The sequence below is a fragment of the Egretta garzetta genome, unplaced genomic scaffold, assembly GCF_000687185.1.
Source record: "Egretta garzetta isolate BGI_Z169 unplaced genomic scaffold, ASM68718v1 scaffold891, whole genome shotgun sequence".
In the NCBI taxonomy this organism is placed as follows: domain Eukaryota; kingdom Metazoa; phylum Chordata; class Aves; order Pelecaniformes; family Ardeidae; genus Egretta; species Egretta garzetta.
This window is the reverse complement of record NW_009258689.1, coordinates 115,379-138,563: the sequence shown is the minus strand read 5'-3', so window position 1 is coordinate 138,563 and position 23,185 is coordinate 115,379. Positions and strand designations below refer to the sequence as shown.

The following is a 23,185-nucleotide window of genomic DNA, read 5'->3' as shown; positions in this document are numbered from 1 at the left end:
CCCGGCTCGGCGGTTGGCAGCTGCTGAGAGAACACCTCGAACAAACCCATATCCTTGCCACGGTTGCTGTCGAGACCTAAACCTTCTCCAAGCGTTAGAAGTTCGGACGACGAGGACTCCGGACTTTCTCCCAATGCCTGCATAGATGGCGTGTTCTTTAGTACAAAGTCCATGATGTCAGAAGGGAGGATGTTCCCACAGTCGTCGCTGTTGTTGTTGTCAGAGTCGGATTTCAGGAGTTCTGTGTTGAAAGTGTCCAGTAAGTTCTTGTCAGAAGGCGTGCTTGCGTGAGCCCTGCGGCCCGTTTCCAGCGAGCTCAGCTGAGCTTCCAGGGAATCCTGACCTTGAGCTTTAACCCTGCTCACAGGATGGCAGTTATCAATCTTTGGGTCGGTTTTGTGGACAGCGGAGCTCTTGGTGACTTGCACTTTCTCTCCGGCTTCTTCAGTTCTATCTAGCTTTAAGTTCTCTGTTCCGTTTTCTTTACCGCTCCTTTTGGTTACTTGACTGACTTTTCTCGTTGTTGCCGTGACGCTTGTATCACTTTCAGTTCCATCATCCACACCGTCTAGCTGTGAGATTTTCGGGAGATCACACTGCTCCTCCTCCCTGAATAAGTTATGGGATGCAAGCCTCTCCTCCGTGTTTGAGGACACCACCGTTCTCGTGAAGTTATAGTAGTATAAGTCGTCTTCATCTGATGTGCTCAAGTCATCCGCACCATCCACTTGTCCTTCTGCAGACCGCTTCCCTCGCTTCTTCCCAGTTGAGTTACTGTAGAAGGGAATGTCTTCCTCTCCGTATGACCTCACGCCATACAGAGGAGTCAATCCAAAGAACATGTTGGATCTGGCCCGAGCACTTCTCCGTGGATACCTCCGCTTGTACGAGCCTTCTTCTTGAGCTTTACTTCCATCCTGGAGCATCAAGTTGTTATCTTGAACGGGCAAATTTTCATAGGCATTATTCTGAGCTTCCTGCGCTGGTGCCTCATTTGGGCTTCCCTGAACTGCGGGGTTATCTTCCGGGCTTTCCGAAGTTGAGGAGGGCTCTGCCAAAGCGGCCAGTTCTGCTCCTGCAGACTGAGGCTCGGCGTCGCCTTCCTGCTGCGCATTTTTAGACTGGTTTTCGCTTTCCATCTTGAGAGGAGTCAGAGTGACTTTAACAGTGCGTTTTCTAGGGGCCTGCGATTCCTTAGGGGCCACTTCGATCTGTGCTGCAGAACCTTTAGATGCCCCTTGTGAAGGTGGAGACTTCTCGCCGGCTTTTTCAGCCGGAATATTATTACACAACCTCTGGCTAGTTTGTTCAGTTGCCAAACCCTGATTACCAAATTCTGGTTTCAGGTTTCCTTCATCGCTGCCTACTGCTTGACTAGAATCTGGAAGAGATTTCAGGGAATGCTTCTCTTTAAAACTATCTTTCATTAACTTTTTCCCCTTCTGACGCCTGTCTCTAGGGGCAGAAACCACCTGCTCACTCGCCGCGGGAGATCTGCTATTTACTCCAGCAGACTTCAAGGTCTTCACATCCATCTCATCAACCACAGCCGTCTTCTCTGGCTGTACAGGTTCCACGTGCTGATCTCTGTCCTTCCTCGGGCCTCTCTGATGCAAAGGTGGAAAGGATATTGCTTCTTTGGAAGAAAATGATCCTGAACATTCTTGAAAGGTTCCTATTTTAACATTCATTTCTGCGCCTGATGAACTGGTGGTTGGTTGAGTCGACATTTTGGAGTTTCCTCCAGAAGCAAAACTGTGAGCCGAATAATCTGGGTCCTTTGAGGTCACCGTTTTCATCTTCTCTCCCTTAAGAGGTGCACCTTTGGCTATCGAATCCGAACTGCTAGAATGTTTTCCTTCTGTAGACTGAGAGGCGTCCAGCTGGTAAGTTTTACTTCCGCTTGTAGCTGCTGTCTTCTGGGAGCCTGAACTGGCAGAGCAACTCTGAACTGGAGCGCTGGGCGCACCTGCATTCACCGATCCCACAAAACGGTCGGTACTTTTGATGCTTGGCTCGTGTTCTGAGGAGGACCCCATGCCGGAAACCGAAGGGACACTGTGCCTGGAATACGTGTTCCCCGCTCGCGTAGGGGAAATCATCCGGAGTTTTGATTGCTGCTGCGACAGAGAGGAGGTGCTGTGTCTCCTAGAACCAATGCTCTTAAGTCCAGAGGATAGTAAAGGATCTCCTACTGTCACTATTTCATGGGTCACTGGGGTAGGACTTCCTGAGAAAATAAGGCAAGAAAGACTGTCAAGTGATCTGAAAGCCTCACAATCAATGCGCACCCAAATCCTTCATATAAAACACAAGAAGTCACTAACCAGCAAAACATTTCAGCCAAATAGCATTAACGTAATGATACTTGAGATGGGTATTAAAAATCTGATACCGTCAATCAGCATTCACCACGTAGAGTTGACAGGCTTGTATCTCAGGGTTCTGTATCTCAAATTTAGCTGGGAATTTTCAATATCGCTTTGAAACAAAACGTGACTCATTCATACAGAAATAGCAGCTGAATTACAATACCAGATTTCTGGAAAAATACTGACAGAGATGATGGAGTCCCTAACTTATATTACAGCTCTTCTGTATTACTGCTATTATATTGCCCAAACACTGCTTTCTTCATCCCAGGGAAATCTTTGTTTCAGTCATATGTTTCTTGACAGGCCATCTCTACTGCATATTTTCAGAACCTTCCTTCCCTCAAACCTATTGCCAATTTCACTATTTTCTCTAGAAACAGAAAACTAAACACCACGTTCCTAACAAAGCCAAAAAAAAGACACAAACCAAACCAAAAATATTTCCAAACCAAACAAAAACCCCCTCCCCAAACCCCAAAAATCAAAGTCAAGAGCACTTGAAATACCTGCAGAGGGTAACGGCCTGGAGCCGGGAGACCTCTGTGTGGATGGGTAACTTGGTGTCCGGATCCTGGGACCCTTTGAGACTGCTGGATAGTAACACGAACTAGAGGTCTGAGAGTGCAAGGGACGGTCCGGTGACGGTGGGTTTACAATTTCAGGTGTATTTCGGCTGTCTTTAGGTAGAGTTTCTGTTGTTGTATAAAAGAGAAACAACAGCATAAGCCATCGCTGAATCCTCAAAGTCACGATCTGATAAAGTATAGAGCGCTATCAGGTTTCACTTGGAGAATCAGGGCATTTGTTAAATAAACACAAAGTCAAAGATTACTGCTTCTTTGCCGTCAGCCCACGTCTGGTTTCTTCTCATAAGAACATTTTCAAATACTTGCAGCAACACAGTAGCCCTCAGCTTGCACAGGAAATTCCATTACAATCTAGTAACGTTTCAGATTCTATGTTGACAATGACAACTACTATAAATGTTTTAAAGATCTTCCACAGCCTCACCTTCTGGAAAAAGAAAAGGATAGGGTTGCGATTTTATTTATTTAACTCCCCTATGGATATGGAGAAAGCAGTTTGGAGATACACAAGCAGTGCAATACCACTATTGAACACGGTACTTAACCACCCCCATATTACATACCAACACTGACACCTGAAGTACAGTTGGAAGTTTTAGACCACTAGAAAAAAATCTCACGACCTGTAGACTAGAAAGCATTACCACAGTAGTTTTTTGTTTGGCTCAAGTTTTCAAAGCTACCAGTACACTCAGGAGCTTAGCTCTTTTAGGTCTTAAAATGCTGTAACACAATTTGGAAGCCTGCAGTGGATTCCAGTCCCGATCGGTTTAAAAGACACAGGTCCCAGCCATCGCCTTTGGCTCTCTGGTAAGGATACGCCACGGCAAAACCACGTAGGGTGTATATACTTTTAGGAAGTCCTCAAAAGATTACCTGTAAGGGGAACTGGGCTATGGGCAATTGTTCTGTTATCATCATGCTCGACAGTGCTGTTGATGTCGGGTTCTATGACCGGAGGTCGGCACTCCATGATCTTGCAGGTATACACACAGCGCTTCCTGGCATCTGTTGTGCTCCAGTACACCCTGGAGCACCTGGAAGATAATTCAAACCAAAGACAAATTACTCAGCAGTCGAGTAAACCTCAGCAGTCCTATTTTAAATTTTCAGTTTCTCAAAATGACATGGGACAAAGGCTCCCTGACACAACATGCCGCACACCTAGCTTACTCACAAGGTTCCTCAACAGCGTATGAAAGCTACGGTCACTGTTTACATGTGTTACTTCAGCGCTGGCTTGGCGTCTACTATATTAAGAGACATCTAATCGTGGAACAGCTTATACTCACTGGTAGCCGATGGGAAACAACTTATCTTCACAGTCTGAGAGGTCATTCAGAATTCCTAAACAGTCTATTGTCATCGAACCTGAGCAGAAAAAGGAACAGAAAAACTCTGTGAACCAGAGTCCAGCACTAAAGGTGGATCGAGTGTCCAGAGACTAGATCTCACCAATCATCATGTGAATATTCTCTGGTTCCAAGCCACTAAGAAATTTTCTTCTCAAACTGATCCCTTCAAAGTCCACAAAAACTCTCCTAAGAACTTCAAACCCGTTCTCAGGAACCACCTGGAACAAGAATCCACAAAACTACTCGTTAATTTCAGAGGAACCACCACACCTATGCTACACAGTCTGTCTAACTCGATCCTCAGCTTGGTCTTTTGGTTTTCGCACTGCCACATAGTACCACTCGCTAAACTTCCCTGTGCCAGTTGCATCCCTGGCTTCTTTTAACAGCACTGCGGTCCGGCCCTCGTTAGTAAGGAACATGTTCAGCATTAACTTCTAAAAAGTGCTGACAGTTACAGGCTAACCCCACCTTCAGACAAGGCAGGGTGTGAAAGAAGATCTCACCTCTCCTTTGATCAAGTCACGATGCCTCTGGCAATAAACTTTCTTATCGTCCAGAAAGACGCAGTTCTTGGCTCGCGAGCACATGAAATGATAGTTACTTGTACAGGAAGTGAGGCAGCAGCCTACTGTGGCGCCCGACTTCTGGCAGAACTCGCATCTCTACAAAAGCCAAAAAAAAAAAAAAAAAAAAAAAAAAAAGGTTAAAAATTAATCCCTTCTAAAGCCAAGCTACCATTACCGTTGTCAGTTGTTTCTTTCGGCACAGACAGAAGTTTAGAGTAATGCCTGACCACCCACTTCACTGCTGTAACATTTCACTACCGTGACTCACATGGCACAAATGCGACACGGAGGAGGAGGAGGTGAGAGGAAGAAGGATCCCTCACACAGAACAACTTGTGCATTTGCAGACCGGTTCCTCCAGGCTTCAGACTTTCTTGCTTGGACTCCATAGCCAAGTGTCCCATTTGCAAGCTTCACCAATTAATACATCAACTGCTTCTCCTGCACAGGGTATTCTCCACGTGGGCGGCTTACTACTGGCTAAGAGCAGTCCTATTCCACTGCTTCAGCCGTTTTAATAAATACTTAGGACCAAGTGACGCAATATTGAAACAAAATTTGGACAAACCAATTTCTAGTCACGCTTCCAGTCTCATTTTGTTCTTCTGGAAAGCAAGCAACAACCAATGCACAATAGGAAGATTATTTCGTTTTCTGAGACTGCTCAGGAGTTCAGAAAGAAAGACACCGCCATCATTCTTTTTGCAGTGTTTGACAGAGTGGCTATGTACAAGCTAGATGTCAAGATCCTTCGACTGTACTCACACACGAAAATGCTCCTTGATCAGCACCTTGAACTGCACAATACTTGATTTCAATTTTTATTTCTTTTAGACATATACGAAATTTAACCTAGGTCAAAATACCAGGCACAGGCTTGCTCTCTCTCCTTTGAGTTCCCCTGCTGTCATCAGTTCAGACTGCGACAGAAGATCTGGTAAGTCCTTGTACTAGAGATAGGCGTTGGGCTTTAACACATTGGCTGTGCTTTAGATATTCCGTATTATTTTTAAAAACAGGTTGTGACTACAGATACGGCATCAACTGCTTAAGGTATAGCACTGGCAATTGAGGACCTTCTGAGAAAAGCACGACTCCAATTCTCCTGTTACAAGTTCCCTTTGGTCTCCACAATATTTCTGAACTGAACAAGGATACAAGAAATTTTCAAGTATCTTCAGTCAGTTCTATTATATATAGCATAAAACCACCTCAACGACACAAGGAGAGGGCAGAGCAGAACAAACACACCCAAGGCATCTTTTAGCCGGGTGCCTGTCTCGGTCCCGTGCAGATCAGCGCAAAGTTTAACAAAACATTCTTCACTTATACCCACCAGCTGCTTTCCCCTGATCACAGCCATGTGCACATTCTTCAGAGAACCATCATCATCTTCAAATACTTCTGCTGACCATAAAGCACAGTTCACATGCGTCCATTCATTTTGGCCAATATAGAGAAGACGTCCAGCATCCTAAAGAAGGGAAGAGAACGTTCTTTTCACATGTTCCACAAGACACGACAGTGCACAAAAAGCATCTGGCCTATCTGCGGTACCAAATCTACAGTACTGCTCAAATCAGCTCCTACCAAAACGGGCAAGCGCCAGATACTCACGTTAGCACTGTCATCACCGTATTTCAGGCACAACGCGCACTGCCTGTTGTCTTCTACATCCGGAGGTGGGTTAAGTTCAGGACTGTCCTCTCTGCTTCTGTCAGAGCCTTAGGGTTAAAAGAGAGAACACCGTTTATTCTTCAAAGTCAGGGAGGCAAAAATTCATCTGGAAAGACTGTCAGTAAGCGAACGGGGTGGGAGAGCCAAAGAGCAGCCTGGAGTTCTCAACAGCCAGCTGGTAAAGCAAGGAAAAGCACACATCAGCCTCTACACAGCCCTTGTTCTGGGGGAAGAGAGGCAGGTGCAAAGGTATTTCTGGGCTCGAGCCAACAGCCTCTGAATGATTTCAGGTCACAGAGGCCTCCAAAATTCTTCAGTCACATGCAGAACTAGTACCACCCTCTCTCTACTACTAGGAGGTTTGGAATGAAGCACTCTGGGTTTGGGACCAATAGTGCTGCAATCTGTTTTCTTACTAGAGATTGGTGGCGTAGGAGGATGTAGAGGAGTTGGTGAATCTGGCTCCCCGGGCCCTTTGGGTTTTGGAGCTGGAATGATTTTCTTCATCAGAGGGGGTTGTTCAGTGCGGTTGCTCTCTTCACGCTCCTGCCACTGAGCATAATTATGGTCAAGCGAAGGGGGCAGCACTGCATTCGGCAACATACCACTGCTGAAATGCAACAAGGAGTCAGCTGTCAGACCCGACCACGCCAGAGGACCTTGTGCCCTGCCTAGCAGCTCTACTGACATACAATATACAGTAACAACTCACTTAATTACTTACAGCTCATGCGTGCTCTCGACAAAGGCTATGACCGGTCACTTACACTTTAAGGTTTGTGACGTGGCTGTCTGTTTCTTTTGAGGGTCACAGATGCAGGAGGAGGGCCACACCAAATGGGGGTGAGGAGAAGGAAGGGGAAGGAGGGACAGGACTGACAAGCCAACACACAATATACCTAGTTCTAGATAATGGTTTTGGTTACTCTGCTTTAGAACAAGGAAACGTATACAAAACCTGGGAATGGGATTACTGCTTCACTTCTTAAAAAAAACAAAAAAAAGGAAAAGAAAAGAAAAAAGGAAAACAGAAAACCCAACCCCACAAACATGCTCTCCTGATACTTTTTGCTTGGACAGCTGGCAAACTGCAGGGTGTCACAGTTGGACACAGAACAATTACTTACTTGCTTGTTACTTTATTTGGCTCCCAAAATCTGGACTTTTTTACACTGAACCAGGGAAAAACACGCTCCATTTGCTGAAGGAAAATAACGCTGCATTAGAAATGTTATACAACATACCCAAAAATTCCAAGACATTCAGCCAAGATCTACTGTAAATGCGTTAACTAGTAAGATTTCATAAACGTCAACAACCCTGACAATGTATTATTTTATTCCTGGAAATACCCAAGCAACGGTAAGCGTGATGGACCCTTTGGATCCCAACAGCAACAAGCAGTGGTATGATACCAAGCAGAGTTCAAAATAACTGTAGTCCAGCTCACCCGAATAAAGAAGGACTTGACCATGCTATTGGCTTTCTTAACTTCCGGCTGCCCTCCATCAGAGTTAATGGCTGCTTGAATTATCTTCACGATATCATCACTAAAATCCAACTGTAAGAAAGCCACAGAATTTCACATCAACAGGATTATCTCCTGTAGAGCTACACCATCCACTGATCTCTTAAGGCATCGAGTGAGTATCCAGATGACTAGAAGACTGAACCAGAGCATCAACTTAAAAGCAGAAAAAGAATATGGCTGTAAAGAAACAAGCAGACCTGTGCGTTTGCAAACTGGCAGGCAGAGCTGCTACGCCTGTGACCGTTCACTTCTTCCTTCTAGCAGGAGTTGACTGCTGTCCGATTTTAAATCGCCTAAGCTAGCTACCTCACAAGGATTTGGCCAAAATCTGGCAACAGCACCTCTGCCTAGCACTTTGCAATTTTTTTTAGGGAAAAAACCAAAAAAACACCAAAAAAACAACCAAAAAAAACCCCCCAAAAAACCCCAACAATGAAAAGGCTGCTCCCTGCAAAGAAAACTGATTTGGTCAACGTTAGCATTTCGTATAAATGACCCCTAAAGAGATCACCGCTCCACACACAAATTATTAATTTCCAGGTAACTGATGAGCACCAGTGTTATCTGGCTGGGCCTTCAGGTAGAATTTCCCGACGAAGGATGACCTACCCTGTTTCCATCAACATAAACATCTGCCTAAGAGCAAAAGGGGTTGAACCAAGCATCACTGCTGGTTACAGCACGCCACACAACAGTGTAAATTACGTCTTTGGGCCAAAGTTAACACAAGCGCCAGCCGGAATTGTTTCTAGCAGCACGTTAACCTGTTTTCTTATTCACAAAGGAAAGGCTCAAGCACGGTCAAGTTATAAACACCACGGGTCATAACGCAATTCACAGGATCTATAGTTAGAGCAGAACACTAGAACCGTGACATACCACAGCAGTGTAACATCCTTGATCCATTTTTCGTTTCACTCCTTCCAGATCCAGAGGTTGCTGCTCCTCCTGTTTACTGACTTCCGTTAGGACAGGAGGATCGGGACCTTCAGGAGAGCTTCTGGATGGGATACTCTCTTCCGTCTCAGGATTTAAATCCGGCGGTTTTGCTGCCTGTTAACATCAGCAACCAGACAGAGGGACATTGGCTATGGAAGTGCGACTGCTACTTATGACATACTCCCCTGCACATTTGAGATTCTCGCTACCATGGAAGAAAGGAGGCTCAAGTTCTGAATTCCTGTCCAGAATGCAGGGACAAAAATGAAAAGATCTTAACCAGCTTTCTGCTGCTGACCTGTAAGGCACACAGCAGAACAGAGCCATCAGCTGTAAGGATCCAACTCATTTGTCAGAAGTCTTATTTCTGAATATGTACTTCAAGATTAAGATCCCGTTCTTCTGTCAAAAAAAGCACCTTCACGGAGCTAAATCCTCCCACTCCTGGAAGAACCTGACCCTATTTTTTCTTTCAGCCTCACAAGTTGTATCATAGATACCCACTTCTTTGTTTCCATAGGAATGAACAAAAGAAAGCAAGCAAAAAAATCACAGCACGTGTTGTTCTAAGTACGAGAAAGACAGTTTTGCAGTGTGATGCACAGCAATACCAGAATTCAACTGAATGCCAGGCAACACTTCGAGCCAGAACATATTAACAGGATGCGAGGCTCCAGCTCACCTGTCGGTACCGCAGCAAGTGGCTAGTAGTTCTAGAATTCAACAGGGCTGTCAAAACCTGCTTTAAGGAAACCTGCAGCTCCTTTTCCAGTGCCAGGCGCCACTCTGCGGGATGCTGCTCCGTACAGTTAATGCAGGTGTATGCTACACTCTCAGGCAAGTTAGAGAGTATCTCATACATTTCATCTGGAGACAAAAGAAAGAAAAAAAAACAACACCAATCTGAACTACCTTACTGAAGGATGGACATAGCGAAAAACTCCTGTCTGCACTTACTGTCTGAAATGGAAACGCTTGTCACGTAACAATAGCATCACGTGCAACTAACTGAGCGACAGGGCATTTGAGGCAAATCCCACGCTTTCGGGATGTCACCGATACGAGTGCTGGTTTATCCTGTAGCCATTCTACAGGTATTTTTCAGGTAGGTCACAACAGGTGAGGGTGTTAATGTAACACGCCAATAGAAAGGTCCAAAACTGAGTTGCTTTGGTCTACTCGCTGCCCCACATTCTTAAGTACTGAGGAGATAAGGATTTGCCTTACCAGAAAGGTTTTCACACTTGGAGTGGACCCAGCGGTCGCATTTCCCGCACTGCATCATCTTGCTCTCGTAGTCGTCATCATCATAGCATTTGTCACAGAGAGGACAAAAATTTCCTGCAAGCAAGATGTGATCTTTATCAGAAGTTCAGCTGCCACGCATGCCTTAGAGGCTCGGTGGCTACTTACTAGCGTGCTAAGACAGCAGCTCTCTGAAAACCCCCACCAGTAAGCTGCCAGTACGGTTTCATCTACCTTGACAATGCTGCAAATGATGGCCACAAAACCAGCCTGCTTGGCAGACCGCTGACTGCTCTAGAATTCCGTTACTGGGTACCCATTTATTGGGGGTGGTGAGGCTTACAAAATACTACACGCAATTAGCTTTATGGAGTAAAATGAAAGGACGAAGATGACGTACGGGCAAGAAATTAGGTGGAGCAGTCAAGAGTTTCTATCCTGAGATTTTTTTTCCCTAGAATGCCCCTCCTTGACTGTCACGTACAGTAACTAACACAAGGAGGAAGAACCACTTTACAGTAGGAATGTTGCTGCTTTTAAGTCAGGACTCCTTTAAAATGTTGTCTTCTCAACTGCTACTTGAAGCCCTCGGCCAACAGCTGTGTAATGGCAGAGCCTTTCAATTCTGGAAGCCTCAGACTCTGACAACAGAAAAGTGGTGACTTTTGCTAGCCACTGTAAAATCTAAGAACCTGGCTTTCCTGCAAGAAACGACTACCCGTGCTTTCGTGCTTGACCCTGACACTGACTTTCACTCCTATTTGTACCGCGACAAGCTCACCTGCCCCGCAGCCTCTCTGTTCGCTCTACACCGACACTGTCTAGTTCAAACCCGAGCATCGGAAGAAGCTCCTGCTGTAAGGAATCACAGCTTTGCGTACCTTTAGCAAAGAGTTTGGCACAATCGTGACACAGTGAGAAGTCGTGAGACCACTGCGCGTCCCACCCTTTGCCTGGTGTCGTTGATCCACAGCTCTTGCAGCGAACACATTTGGTACATATCTGGAAAGGGAACGTGTTTGGCAAGAGTTACCTGCTTTTATCCGGTGGTTTCTGTGCTTTAGTCCTAACGATACATTTCACATTTTTATTATTTAACGAATAGGCACAGCTTAGACAGCAGAACGAGGAGTTTCAAATACCAAAACTCTCACTACGAAGAAAGGAGCTCCCTCCCTTTATGGTAAAATGGTGATAATACAACAAGAAAAAAAAAAAAAGAAAATACATCACAGTATAGTTTTTCTGTCCTTCAGATTTGCACTAAAGAAAATAGCACACGTAGTTGTGGCATTTCTTCTGACCTGAAATACGAAGTCTTATTTTAACAGTTTTCTGACTCCGAGAATATCGTAGTAGAAAACTCCTAAAAACTATTAGCGCCAAATACGCTATGGACAACGCCTTTGCGCTTGTTTAGAACAAAAACTTGAAAGACACGGAACAGTGCATTAATCCCAAATGGTCTCTCGATACCAGTGACAACTGCTAAATTTGTTAGCAAGGTGAAACGCTTGCATTCTGAAGAGCTTCTTCCACGTTCTGGGACTATGATCAGAAGAACTGCTACAACTAAAAAAGGCGTAACCCCTTTAAAAATCCTGCTTGTTCCAAACCCAATCAGCAACCCACCCCATTATCTATTGCCAAATGCACCTTCCAACGCAACAGGCACTCTGCCTTAAAAAGCTAAGCGACTGCATCAGAGCAAGCGATGTGCAGAGCTCTGGACCACAGCGTTATGATCAGTCAACAAGTGAATTACCCAAAGAAGAAATCAAAATCCCTCACCCAGACTTTCTTTTTCTTGGTGGGTTTTGTTGGGTAGTTTGGGCCCAGGCACTCAGGGTGATAGCTGTTTCGGCACTTGTTACACTCCAGCAACTGCTACAAGAATAAGGGGAAAAAGCATTGGAACAGAGACCCTTCAAAGGGATGCAAAATCCTGGACATTCTCATTTTATGTTGGATCACCGCATTCTGGGCAAGTGGAAGACACCGCAGAGAAGCAACTCGAGAGGCATTCTCCCCAGCGCACAGCGGCGCTTGCGCAGAGACTGCGCTTCCCCGCTCCGCGGTACGTGCTCGCTAGCCGAGCTCCGGAGCGAGAGGAGCTTTGGGGGCAGCGCGGGGGGTGCCCACCGGGTCTCCCGGCAGTTTGGGGGTACCTTGGTGGCCTGGTGCTGTCTCCCACACACGTGGCAGAACTTGCAGCGACGGCAGCACCAGTTTTCCAGCTGGTCCTCCAGGGGCCGCTCGCTCTCCTCTAAGCAGAACTTGTGGAAAGGCTCACAACAGACCTGACAATACACAAACTGCAAGGGGGGAGAGGGAGGTTTTAGCAAGTCAGAAGCTGCTCCGAATTCCCAAACAAGCCCCCTCGCGCTCTGAGCTACCCTGCATTCTGCTTTACGACTGACAGAACAAGGATATGTGCTGGCCTATTTTAGGAGGGAAACCATGCGCGTACTTCAGATAACCCAAATACACGCTCGCCTACCCAGACTAGGCATCTAGCAGCAAAGGGGAGCCCGGTACCTGTTATCTCAGTGTTCTGAGCACTGGCAAAGGCCTATAGGGCTCTTCAGGATCTCCCTCCCTCGCTGTAACACCAGAAGAACCGCTTAGTGCAGAAGGAAGGGATGCGCAGAGCCAAGAGAGCCACTCCTCCCTCCATTCGGCTTAGGTGGCCCATGTGAAAGCTCTCCTAATTTCTACGCATCCCCTACAAGGCTGGTCACACTAGAAGAAGAATCATCCCTAGGGCACGGACACCGCAGGCTCACAGGTGACAGAAGAATCATTCGTCCCCTTGAGCAACCTGATGGAGAAGGGGATGGCTCCGTGCTCCACTGGACCTTCACAGTCCTCGAGGGCACCGATGTCCACCTACAGAACTTAACCCCCTTTCCCCAAATACCATTCGCTCATCATAACCAAGCCTTTTCCAGAGTGCTAGCATCACCTTCCCAGGACAGCTGGTTGGAAGATGTTGAGAAGGCACCTATCTGTACCTGGAAACGCATCTAACACACCTGAAGCCCAAATCCAGCTCTTTACACAGCACCAGAGTCTTTCCAGTCACCTTTCCGTAATGGTTTGCAGCTCTCAGCAGATACAGACGTACCCGGGAAAGTCAATGCTGCCTAAAGCCCTTTAATGTTATCGGGCAGCCTTTCTTATTTCAACTTAAAAGCAAGCAAAGCCCCTGCTTTACATCAGAATGGGGCTTCCAAATTAATAGGAGACACAGGTGCTCTCAAATATGCTATTCTTTCTTTACATCTAATGCAGTTCACCTGCAAAGTAAGCACCATAGAAGTTGCCAAACATTTTAAATACCTCACATTTTAGTATCTCGGGACAAAGTTTAGCAAGCAGAGATTTACAGGTATTATTTTCACTTCTCTTGGGTTAAGGTCATGATATTATTTATTTATTTTCCTAACAACGTGGCGCTGCAACTAAGTCATCGACAGCAGAACACAATGCTTTACCTCCACATGTCCACTGCTGGCACAGAGAAAACAGACCACCCTGGGAGTAATAGGTACCGAGGTGACGATGCCTAACCCACCCATCTCCCAAACATTCTCCACTTCACAGTCCTCCTGAAAGTACAAAAGGATACGTCACCATGCAGAACAAGGCAATACAACATCAGTATAAAGTGCTCACATTGACTGCTGCTTTACACATTCTGTGCCTGCGATTAAGTGGTCTCAAACTGAAACCCTTTCAACTTCTGCCTTGGTCTACTTTAGAGCGTATATTGGAATAGTCACGTCTCGGCGCTGTTCTTGCCAAGAGAGCTCAATAATACACTAGCCTTCCTTCTACGGAAAGCAAGCCTCAGGAACAAGACAAAGTTTTTCACGATTGCACAATTATTACTAAAAGTGAAATTTCAGAAGAATTATACTTTATTAAAACTCCATATTTGTATAAAACACTTACGAGATCTCACTATAATCTCCAGTAGCAACACTTATAGATGGACTGAAAAATTATTAGGAAAATAGTAATTTTTATTATTTCAACACTGTTGTTCAAAAAAGTACATGATTTTTATCAGTTGAAAACCCCAGATATGCCCAAAATGTTGCGAATTACAAGTTACTAACATTTCCCCCAAATCCTGTTGGCTCAAGTTGTGGTAAGGTTTTATAGTTCCATCTTAATGGAATAATTCTTCATAAACCTCAAATTCTTGCTCATCCTCACACATTGACAGTTAAGGTTTTAAAGCTTTAAGTGTCTCTTCATCCAGTACGCTAATTATGAGGGGAAAAAAAAAAAAAAAAAAAAAAAAAAGGCATAACAAGCTTCTAAAAATGAACCGAGTGACTTGTCATGAAGGCTCCTATTTGCAGTTCTCTCTGAACAGTACCAGACACACAAACTTAGGAGTCACTGCCAGCACTCTCGAGGGACTCTAGTTCCAGTGTTTAGAGCCAGGTAACATTCAAATACTTAAAACATTTTGTCCTCTACCTTGAAATCCACTCGGATTCTGTGGACTCCATCTGTAGGTGGCTTTTGCTTGGAACTGCTTCCGTTAGTCAGAGTGCTGAGCAAATTCAGCGTGCTGCTTTCTGGCTTGCTTATGGGAGGGGGCTTTTCCTAGTCAAGTAAAGGAGCCTGCATTAATCCCAACCCCGAATGTCAAAACTTAACCAGCAATTATATTAAACGCCGTAGATAATTCACAGACAAAACCCCCAAACCACCACAGCATTAACACGTGTGTAAAAGTTGCAAGTGACTACTCCGCAAAGCGCTTAAGAGCATTCCGCACACAGCTACGTTGCTAATTCAATTGGCTGCGTTCTCCTCTAACACCACTTTGTTCCCTCTCATCAGAGCGCTGGCTTTTGTTTTGTTGCAGTGGGGCAACTCTGGCTGTAATTAGTCCCTGCACACTTCTCTCAGATTTAAAGACGACAATTACTTCGTTCTGTTTTGGGTTTGTTTGGTTTTTGGGTTTGTTTGGGTTTCTTTTCCCCCCCCCCACCCCCCGTAAGGGAGTTGTTTCCAAGACAAAGGTAGTTCCAGTTTTTACGGAAAAGCTAGCCTGCACCCCACAATGTACAAGGCTTAGAGAACAAGTTAACATCTAAACCGAATCTTAGGCATATGCCAGGTACTTTGGTATCCACATACTGACACAAGTACAAAAAAAAAACCCCAACCGCAAAAGGCTTAAGTAATACAGTTCTACTTTCTACACAGAGAGAAGTCTCAGGTTCTTCAAATTTACTGACTGTGTACAAAAAACAGTATTCACCTTTTCTTTTGGTTTCTGTTTCACAGGGAAAGTTGGACGGGGAGCAATTTTTTTCTGTTTGCTTTGTTCTGTGCCTAGGAAGGGGGGAAAAATTATGAGTATTTCAAGTAACTAACAGCCACCTGTAGAGAAGAAAAGGGGAAAAAAAATCAGCTGGGTGAGTTTTAGACTAGAATTTTTCCACCCTCTTCTGTGACTGCACCTCACCAACTATGACTCGAGCAGTCTCCTCGAGGCATGACTGGGAGAGTTTGCTCTGCTAAAAATCTGAAGCATTCTGGGTGCAAAGCCACAGAAGTCCCAGAGCTGCCTTGTCGGTCGCTGTTCATGCTGTTCTGTACTATGCGCAACAGCAGACTACGTTCTCATAGTAAAAAGAGTACATTCTTCTTGTTTCACACTCATACTGTAAACAGTCAACAGACTTAACAGTATTGAAAATTTACTTCAAGACTGCCAAGACTACACGATTAAAAAAATCACAATAAGGATGGCCATCTTTCTCCCCGCCCCAACATACATTGTAGTTCAATAAAAAGGAAGCCAGTTCTACGAAAAAATTCCAAAATTATCTGCTGTAATTTCCCCAGATCATAAAGCATTCACCAGTTTTAAAATCCAACATCTTTAAGCGGTACTGTTACTTAACGTGACTCAAACAGATTGAGGATAAACAGTCCCGTTTACCTATTTCTGGCTGGGGAGTCTGCTTTTTCTTAGGCTCAGAAGTGGTAAGTTTAGGTGCTTCTTTTTTCAAAGGTCCTGAGCTTGGTGGCTGAGAAGGAGGGAGCTGTACTGGCTGGGACGCCTGCTTGCCAGCCTTTCTGGTACCAGATGCAGGGACCTGTTTGGGCTCCGACACTGGAACGGAGGAATTCCCATCCTCATGCTTTTCCTCCACGGGTTTACGGGCGGGTTCACTGCTCTTCTTTGCGGCGTTGTCTTCTCTCGATATGATAGTCTGAGGAGTTTGTTTCTGTCCAGAGTCCAACTGGTTCTTTCCAGAATGGCTTTCTTTCTTTTCGTTTGTCTTTGATTTCTTCTCTTTCTTTTTTGCAGCTAGGAAGAAGAAGCATTGATAAAGCAACACAGATAAAATGGTGTGACTTTAAATGATTTGCTGCTTTTTTAAAAGAAGGACACAGGCACTTGGATGTCAGAATTTTGTCATTCCGTTGTGCAAAAGAAAAAACGGTACTCAAAAAAATAAAGCATTTTGTTGTAAAGTTAATGCACTTGGCTCACGTTGCAGTCTGTGCTCTAGCACCTTGGGCCTCTATCCTGACAAAGCAGTAGGCAAAACCCTGCTGTAGTAAAGCAGATTCAGAGCTTAGCTGCGCAAAGGAGAAAGCAGACTTTGTATGGCGAAGTTCAGGTTGCTCACGGCAGCCGCCTGACCGCTGTCACGCTAACACACAGACCTCCCGAGGTCCAGTACCGAAAACGCGGGGATTTAACAGAACGCATATGATGGCTCAGTTAAGCCTTATGTCAGAGACAAGGAGGCTCCAAGGGGCTCATCAGGCCCTGTGTCGCTCAGGAGCAGGCACACCTCTGAGAAATGCTTCACCTGAAGGGCAGAGGGGAGACTGACCAGCCGTCAGCAGCAGCTCCCTACAAAAGGAAGCAACAACTGCAAGCCCAGTGCCGAAAGGGACAGCCGCTGCTGCGGGGTACAGATGCCGCCTGTACTCGCACCTCTCCTGCGACTTTTACCTGACATCACCAGAACAGGCGGGCTCCCTGCTAACGTTTGGTTGCAGACTGACCTTTTATCAGCTCAGTGTGGCCGCAACGACAGCACAAAGAGCAGAGTTTAAGAGATGAAGATCTCTTTCTTGCGCTATACTCGAGCCAAGTCTTGTAGCCTACCTTTAGCTTGCTTCTGGAGATATGCTTTAGAAGGCATCCACTGTAGATTCTGACATTTCCTCATTCTACAAAGAAAGAGCATGTTGTGAAATCAGAAGAAAAATGCAGACGTTAAGAGGGCAGTTTGCACATAGTCAACATGAAAAACTGAAAAAAACCCATTGCCAATACGCCCACTACCTTTTCCCAAGCAATCTTCTTTCTCTCCCACCCCTCCCTCTTCAGGGGTATCTAAAAGAAACTTGTTTTCCTCTGTATTTTCCTTTTGGTTTTCCACACTCAACACCATTTTGCGGTTAATAAAACTGCTTACAGAGCAACACTGCTTCACGGGTAAATCCCCCATCAATTCCATTTCTTAGATTTGAGAAGTATCAGAATACTTCCAAGAGCTCTAAGAAGCCACAGCAAACTCTCTCAACTGCAGGTTTTATGTAATCCAAACCAAGGCCATGTCAGGTAAAACCAGTTACTCCTGGAGTGGAATCGGATAAGGCAATCAAGCCTTTTTGCAAGCATTCAACTTGGCTATTTTTCTTACGTTTAGCATACGATGTCTTCTATAAGCTGGGCTAGGTTTGTGTCTGCCTTCATTCTTGCAGCAGGGCCCGTGGTTTTGAAGCTTAGCCCGAGGCCTGGGCAAAGCTGCTAAGAGCGAGACTTACGGATTGTAGTCTGCAGAGCGTTTTCACGCGAATGAGCGCTACACAGCAATTCTCACAGCTATGCTTTATAAATAGCTTTCATACCGCAGCAATCTCTATTGGTGCCCCTTCGGCCCCTGCCTTTTCAGACAGATTATCTAGTCTGGTAAAATCAATTTAATGCAGCAATTTAGCCTCAACCTCTTGCTTTTCTAAGGGATATGTATAAAAAATGACAGGAAAAATCAAGGAAGAGTGGTATTTCTTAATGACATCCAGAGACATCTTTGTTATAGGAAGCGTATATACGCCAGATAAACATCATCTTGAAAACACAAACTCTTCATAAAGGCAGTCTGGGAGAGTAAGAGATGATAAGTATTTATGTATACCTTGCCTTCCCTGCAAAAACCCATACTGCCTAGTGAAAACCACTGGTCTCATACCAAATGCTTTTCAATGCTACGCCAGCTTCATCAAACCGGGGAGAATAAACCAGAAGTGCACCTGAGAAAAAGAGCTGGTGACAAGCACACCTTGAATCAGGATCGCGATTCTTTAACTGTTTACAATCCCCTGCTGTGATCCAGCCTCAGCCCAGGCCAAATTCACTCAAAGCTCACTGCTGTTCCCTGTCCCAGAGCGTGGGTGTGCTTATCGCCCCGCTTAGCGTAGGGATTAGACAATTTCTCAGACGCATACTTACTTGCAGCACTGCTTCTTTATATTGCGCCCACCAAACTTGGGTTTGTCTAGACAGTTAGTACAGACACCGCAGTCCTCTGGAACCTGACAGCCCGAACACTGCCCACAGCGCCTTGAGCGTCGGCCCTTCTTCACCGGAGGTTCCTGCTGTGCCTTGTTTCTGGTAACCGGCTTAATTGGCTTGATAGGTGGAGCAAGAGGTTCAGCCTCTTCTGAGCCAGCTATCGATGACTTATCTATCAAAAAAAATGTCTAGGATGAATTCACTGATGTCAAAGAATGTTTCAGGAGCACCTAGTTTGCCGATGGAATTTATTCCATTCAGCCTAAGTTCATCTGCAGAGCCACGCAAGGGGTGAGCGTGTGTGTATACACACATACGGTACGTATACATACGTATATGTACACACCCTCTGCTCAATTTAGTGCGGAACACGTTTGTAACAATTACCAGTGGTTAAAAGGATTAACCCTGTCTGAGCGGCACTGTAACGGAGAGCTTGGAGCTGTTTGACATACTTTCCCTCGTTAATCGCCTGGAGCCCTCATTTTAAACAGCTGACAAAAGCTGACTTCGCATGAATCCGCAGATGAAGGCTAAAAATCTTAACTCACCATCATTCCCCATGGAAGACAGTATCTTCTCCCGCTCTTCCCACGGTAAGGCACTCAGAGTGGGCATGTCATCGGGAAACACTGCTCGCTTGCGGCCCAGCGCAACAGCTGCCCTCCTGCAAACATGTTTTATCCGTGGTCCTCGGACTGACGTTTCTGATGAATCACTCTCTTGTCCCTAGATGTCAGAACATGAGAACAGACAGTATTCTTAAGAAAGGTACCAAAACGAGGCTGGGAAACATGTAACGAAAACTTCTAAACAACCTAGAAAGAGTTAAGTTGTCTCAGAGCTTACACTTTGTAAGAATCGGCATAAAAATAAAGACTCTCAGCCTTCTAAGCCTCAGTTATCCCAGAGAGGATAAACTGAAAGGAACAAGAACTTTCACGCATTTGGAATTAGAAGGTAAGTTTCTACCTGCTACTGGGAAGCAAACTCGCTCACGAAGCCATGTTGTCAAGGCACTGATATCATAAAAGTGAGAGTCGACTGGAATTAGACTGACATTCGGCACTAACCGACCCAGCAGCAGCCAGAAGTCAGTCGAGCTGTTTGAGAGCTTTGTAGCTGCTGGCCTTTAAGATGAGGGGCTCGTGTTTACTGAGGTGCTAAAAGAAACGTAGCGTTTTAGTGCTATTTTCCATGCTTTCATCAAAGGATTCTGAACTACCTTCTACTGAGAGAACTCCCCCAAACAGGTAGCTGTGAGGGCCTGGGACTCTTCTGTGCCAGGCCAGACATACAGAAGCACGCACTTCTTCATTTTAGAGACAAAAGCTTGAGAGTTTTCCATTTAAAATATGCACTAGCGCTTTTCCACGCTAGTGCCACTAAGGAAAGGAAAAGTTTAAATAAAAAGGAAGTATTCTCAGAAAGCGTATTTCACCCACCTTTCTGGCAGCTAAAGAGGACTGCAGAAAAGGGTGGGTTTGGGGTGGGGGAACGGGGAGAGGGCAGGGAGGAAAGCGGTAGGAGGCGGTCCCCCAATCACCTGCACAATCCCAATGGATTTTACTCCCACCCGTAAGCGACGGATCATCACCATGTAAAGTTAAAAAACAAAAGAGAGCGACCAAGACCAACTTTATCTTCAGAAGCCAGCTTTATGCTTGGGAAGGGCCTGCGAGAAACACTGAGGCCAAGAAAGGCTCCTGCAGTTGGCTGAACCGTGCTTTTAGGAGCGGGTACTGCTACTCTAGATGATCACTTTGCTTAGATTTATTCAGAGAAACCTAATAAGCAGCTACAACGTACTGATCTCTAAAAATGCACGCAGCTCCCCCCCGAGCTGACTACGCAGCAGCTCCCTCTCCCCCTCAGCTTCTGCCCAGGGCTTCTCATTTTCGGATCGTTTGCCATCTGTTGCACTAACAGCTGCTTAGCCTGGTTAATTCTTCACGCTTAAGATACGAAAGCTACTTGTGACTTTCAGCACGAGTTCAAAATAAGACACATTCTAGCCAAAAAAAAAAAAAACCCCAACCTTGGAAAAAGGAATAATACCTGTGCTTTTGGCTGATCCGCTTGTTTGAGGGACTTGCTCTTCTCAATCTTGTACAGCTGGGCTTTTGCCTTTTTCAGAAGACTGGCCACCCTCTTGTCAGTCATTGGCAGTTTGTCTGCTTGAGCCAGCATAGAGCTGATGGAGGAAGCGGAATGTTTAACGGCGCTTGACGAAGGAGCAGAAAGACGCAGGGCTTTTTCCTTCTCCAAAGACGGCACAGCGGGGCTGAGGTCCAGATCCGATTTGTCTAACCCCCCTCTACCTTTCTTGGACGTTTTGGTTTTGATGGCTGCCGTATCTACCAGAGCAGCACTGGACCCGTCTGCTGCGGGATCTATTGCTGTAGACTTCTTCCGCCCAGCAGTTTTTTTGGCAGATGATGATGCTGCAACGTCTTCACTGACAACTTTTTCTTTGGGCATTTTACCTACAGGAAACAAAGCAGAGCTACTCTGAATTTCTGACCCTTTTCTCCTTTTCTCTTTCCTTGACTCCCGTTTGTTCTCCTTTTCTCTCTCTCTGTCTTTCTCTCTGCTCTTGTCCTTCTCCAGGCTTTTGTCGGCATCTTTGTCTTTGGAGAGTTCCTCTGCTGCCCTGTCCTTGTTTCTGCCTCTCTCTGTCTGGGGACTCGACGTGAACCAGGGGAAGAGAGGCGTAGGGCTACTTGATGAGAAAGGCTCTGCCGGAGTGCTAGTCTGCTTCCTTGGCCTCTGGCTTCTTTCTGCTGATTCCCCGGACTGCGTTAGGGAATGGGAAGGAAAAGTAAAAGTTGAATTTAAGGCACTAGTGGCAAGAGAACTAACAGAAATGCTAGTTAATGAGGAAGAGACAGAAGACTGTGGGGTGAGAGTTGTCAGGTCAGAGGTACTAAGTCTCCCGCTTCTCGTCCTCATGGAGTGCGAAGGAGATCTGGGTTCCGATCGGATGGGGCTAAACACCCTCCTCTTCCGCTTCCGAGAGGAGACACCCGTTGCAGAGGTCCCTGTAGTGGTTCGGCCAACCGATGAGGACAGAGTTACGGATTCAAAGATCCTGGAGTGGGCCTCGCTCGGCGTGAATCTGGGCGCTCGCAGCAGAGGGCTTCTCTTGTGCATATCAAACCTTGTTCCAGAGTGAAGAGAAAACAGACGTGCCGGGGCTGTAGCACCTGTCGTTGAGAAGCCGGACGCAAAGCCAACGTCCTCCGGTGTCAGCGGTGGGGGCCTGAAGTTATCGAATATCGGTTTGCGGATGAGACCCTCTTTGGCGTATTTTGCCGATGAGAAGTACTGTGGTTCTGACCTGGAATGCTTCAGGGAGGTCCACCTAAACGTCGGCTCTCGCAGAATCGACTTCCGTTTCTCTTGCATCGGCGCAGCAGAAGCGGGAAGAAAGGGTGAGGCTAACGGTATGGTAGGAGGCATAAGCCAAGGGGTATGGTCCGAGATGCTGGAAGCAGGCTGCAGCGGTGGCGGGGGTGTGAGCAAAGGAGGAGGAGGAGAGGAGGAGGACTGCTGCTGCGGCACACTTGGTAAGGCTGACAGCTTTTTAGCAGTCCTCTGGCCAAAACTTCTTTCCGTTATCGAAAATCTTCTGTTTCGCCTATCGCCGTTATCGTTTTCAGGGGACTGAGAAACAGGCAGCGGCGTGTGAACTTCTGGAGTATTGCTGCGCTCCTCAGAAAGCGTCTGCATCTCCTCGGAAGCCTGGGAGTCTGTAGACGTATCCACGCTGGGGCTACTGGACCGTGAGGAGTCTGAAGACATCTGAGACGAATGCTGAGAAGCAGCGCTGGACTTTTCACTGGAGCCACAAGACGTGGCGCTGAACCTGCTGTTTGGTGTGGATTCTAGTCTGGATATTTTAATAGGAGGATCGTAGTCTTCGTCCTCAATGAACCGTTTGGGTGTTTTAATAATCCGTGAAGAGATAGCGCTCACAACCGGCATGATGAACTGTCGGATATTTTTGAGCTGGGTTCTCCCCTTCCTGCCCTGCAGTTTGGCTGCTTCTTTCTCAATCTTTTTTTGCGCCCCCTTTTTAGCCCTCTGCAGAAGTTGCTTAGCAATTGCAGCATCCGTCCTTTTGGTGGAAGGTATAATCCTAACGGGCTTGATCCTGCGCGGACTCTGTCTGACAGCAGTCTTTTCTTCTTTCGTAAGAGGTGGCGTGCCATCCTTTTCTTTGCGAATCCTTTGGGGTTTCTCCAGCTGCGAGTTTATGACTAAGGTCGAGGAAGTCTTTAAGCGTTCCGAGGACGGCGGCCTACCTCTCCTGCGTGCAATCTGAACGCTCTT

General features: G+C 46.0%; 1 protein-coding gene across 1 annotated transcript in view; it reads right to left on the bottom strand.

Moving 5' to 3' along the window:
- KMT2A (lysine methyltransferase 2A) overlaps positions 1 to 23,185 on the bottom strand; it is a 35,463-nt gene that overhangs the window by 8,769 nt on the left and 3,509 nt on the right. The window contains 25 exon segments of the mRNA XM_035888730.1: positions 2 to 2,230; positions 2,882 to 3,067; positions 3,839 to 3,999; positions 4,255 to 4,333; positions 4,418 to 4,535; positions 4,824 to 4,982; positions 6,223 to 6,360; positions 6,504 to 6,610; positions 6,980 to 7,173; positions 7,691 to 7,764; positions 8,014 to 8,124; positions 8,974 to 9,147; positions 9,716 to 9,900; positions 10,261 to 10,374; positions 11,160 to 11,280; positions 12,070 to 12,165; positions 12,447 to 12,593; positions 13,776 to 13,889; positions 14,773 to 14,901; positions 15,566 to 15,639; positions 16,253 to 16,624; positions 17,438 to 17,502; positions 18,788 to 19,022; positions 19,402 to 19,579; positions 20,909 to 23,185. The exon segment at positions 20,909 to 23,185 is cut by the window's right edge and continues 27 nt beyond it. Coding sequence (XP_035744623.1) covers positions 2 to 2,230; positions 2,882 to 3,067; positions 3,839 to 3,999; positions 4,255 to 4,333; positions 4,418 to 4,535; positions 4,824 to 4,982; positions 6,223 to 6,360; positions 6,504 to 6,610; positions 6,980 to 7,173; positions 7,691 to 7,764; positions 8,014 to 8,124; positions 8,974 to 9,147; positions 9,716 to 9,900; positions 10,261 to 10,374; positions 11,160 to 11,280; positions 12,070 to 12,165; positions 12,447 to 12,593; positions 13,776 to 13,889; positions 14,773 to 14,901; positions 15,566 to 15,639; positions 16,253 to 16,624; positions 17,438 to 17,502; positions 18,788 to 19,022; positions 19,402 to 19,579; positions 20,909 to 23,185 — 7,837 coding nt within the window.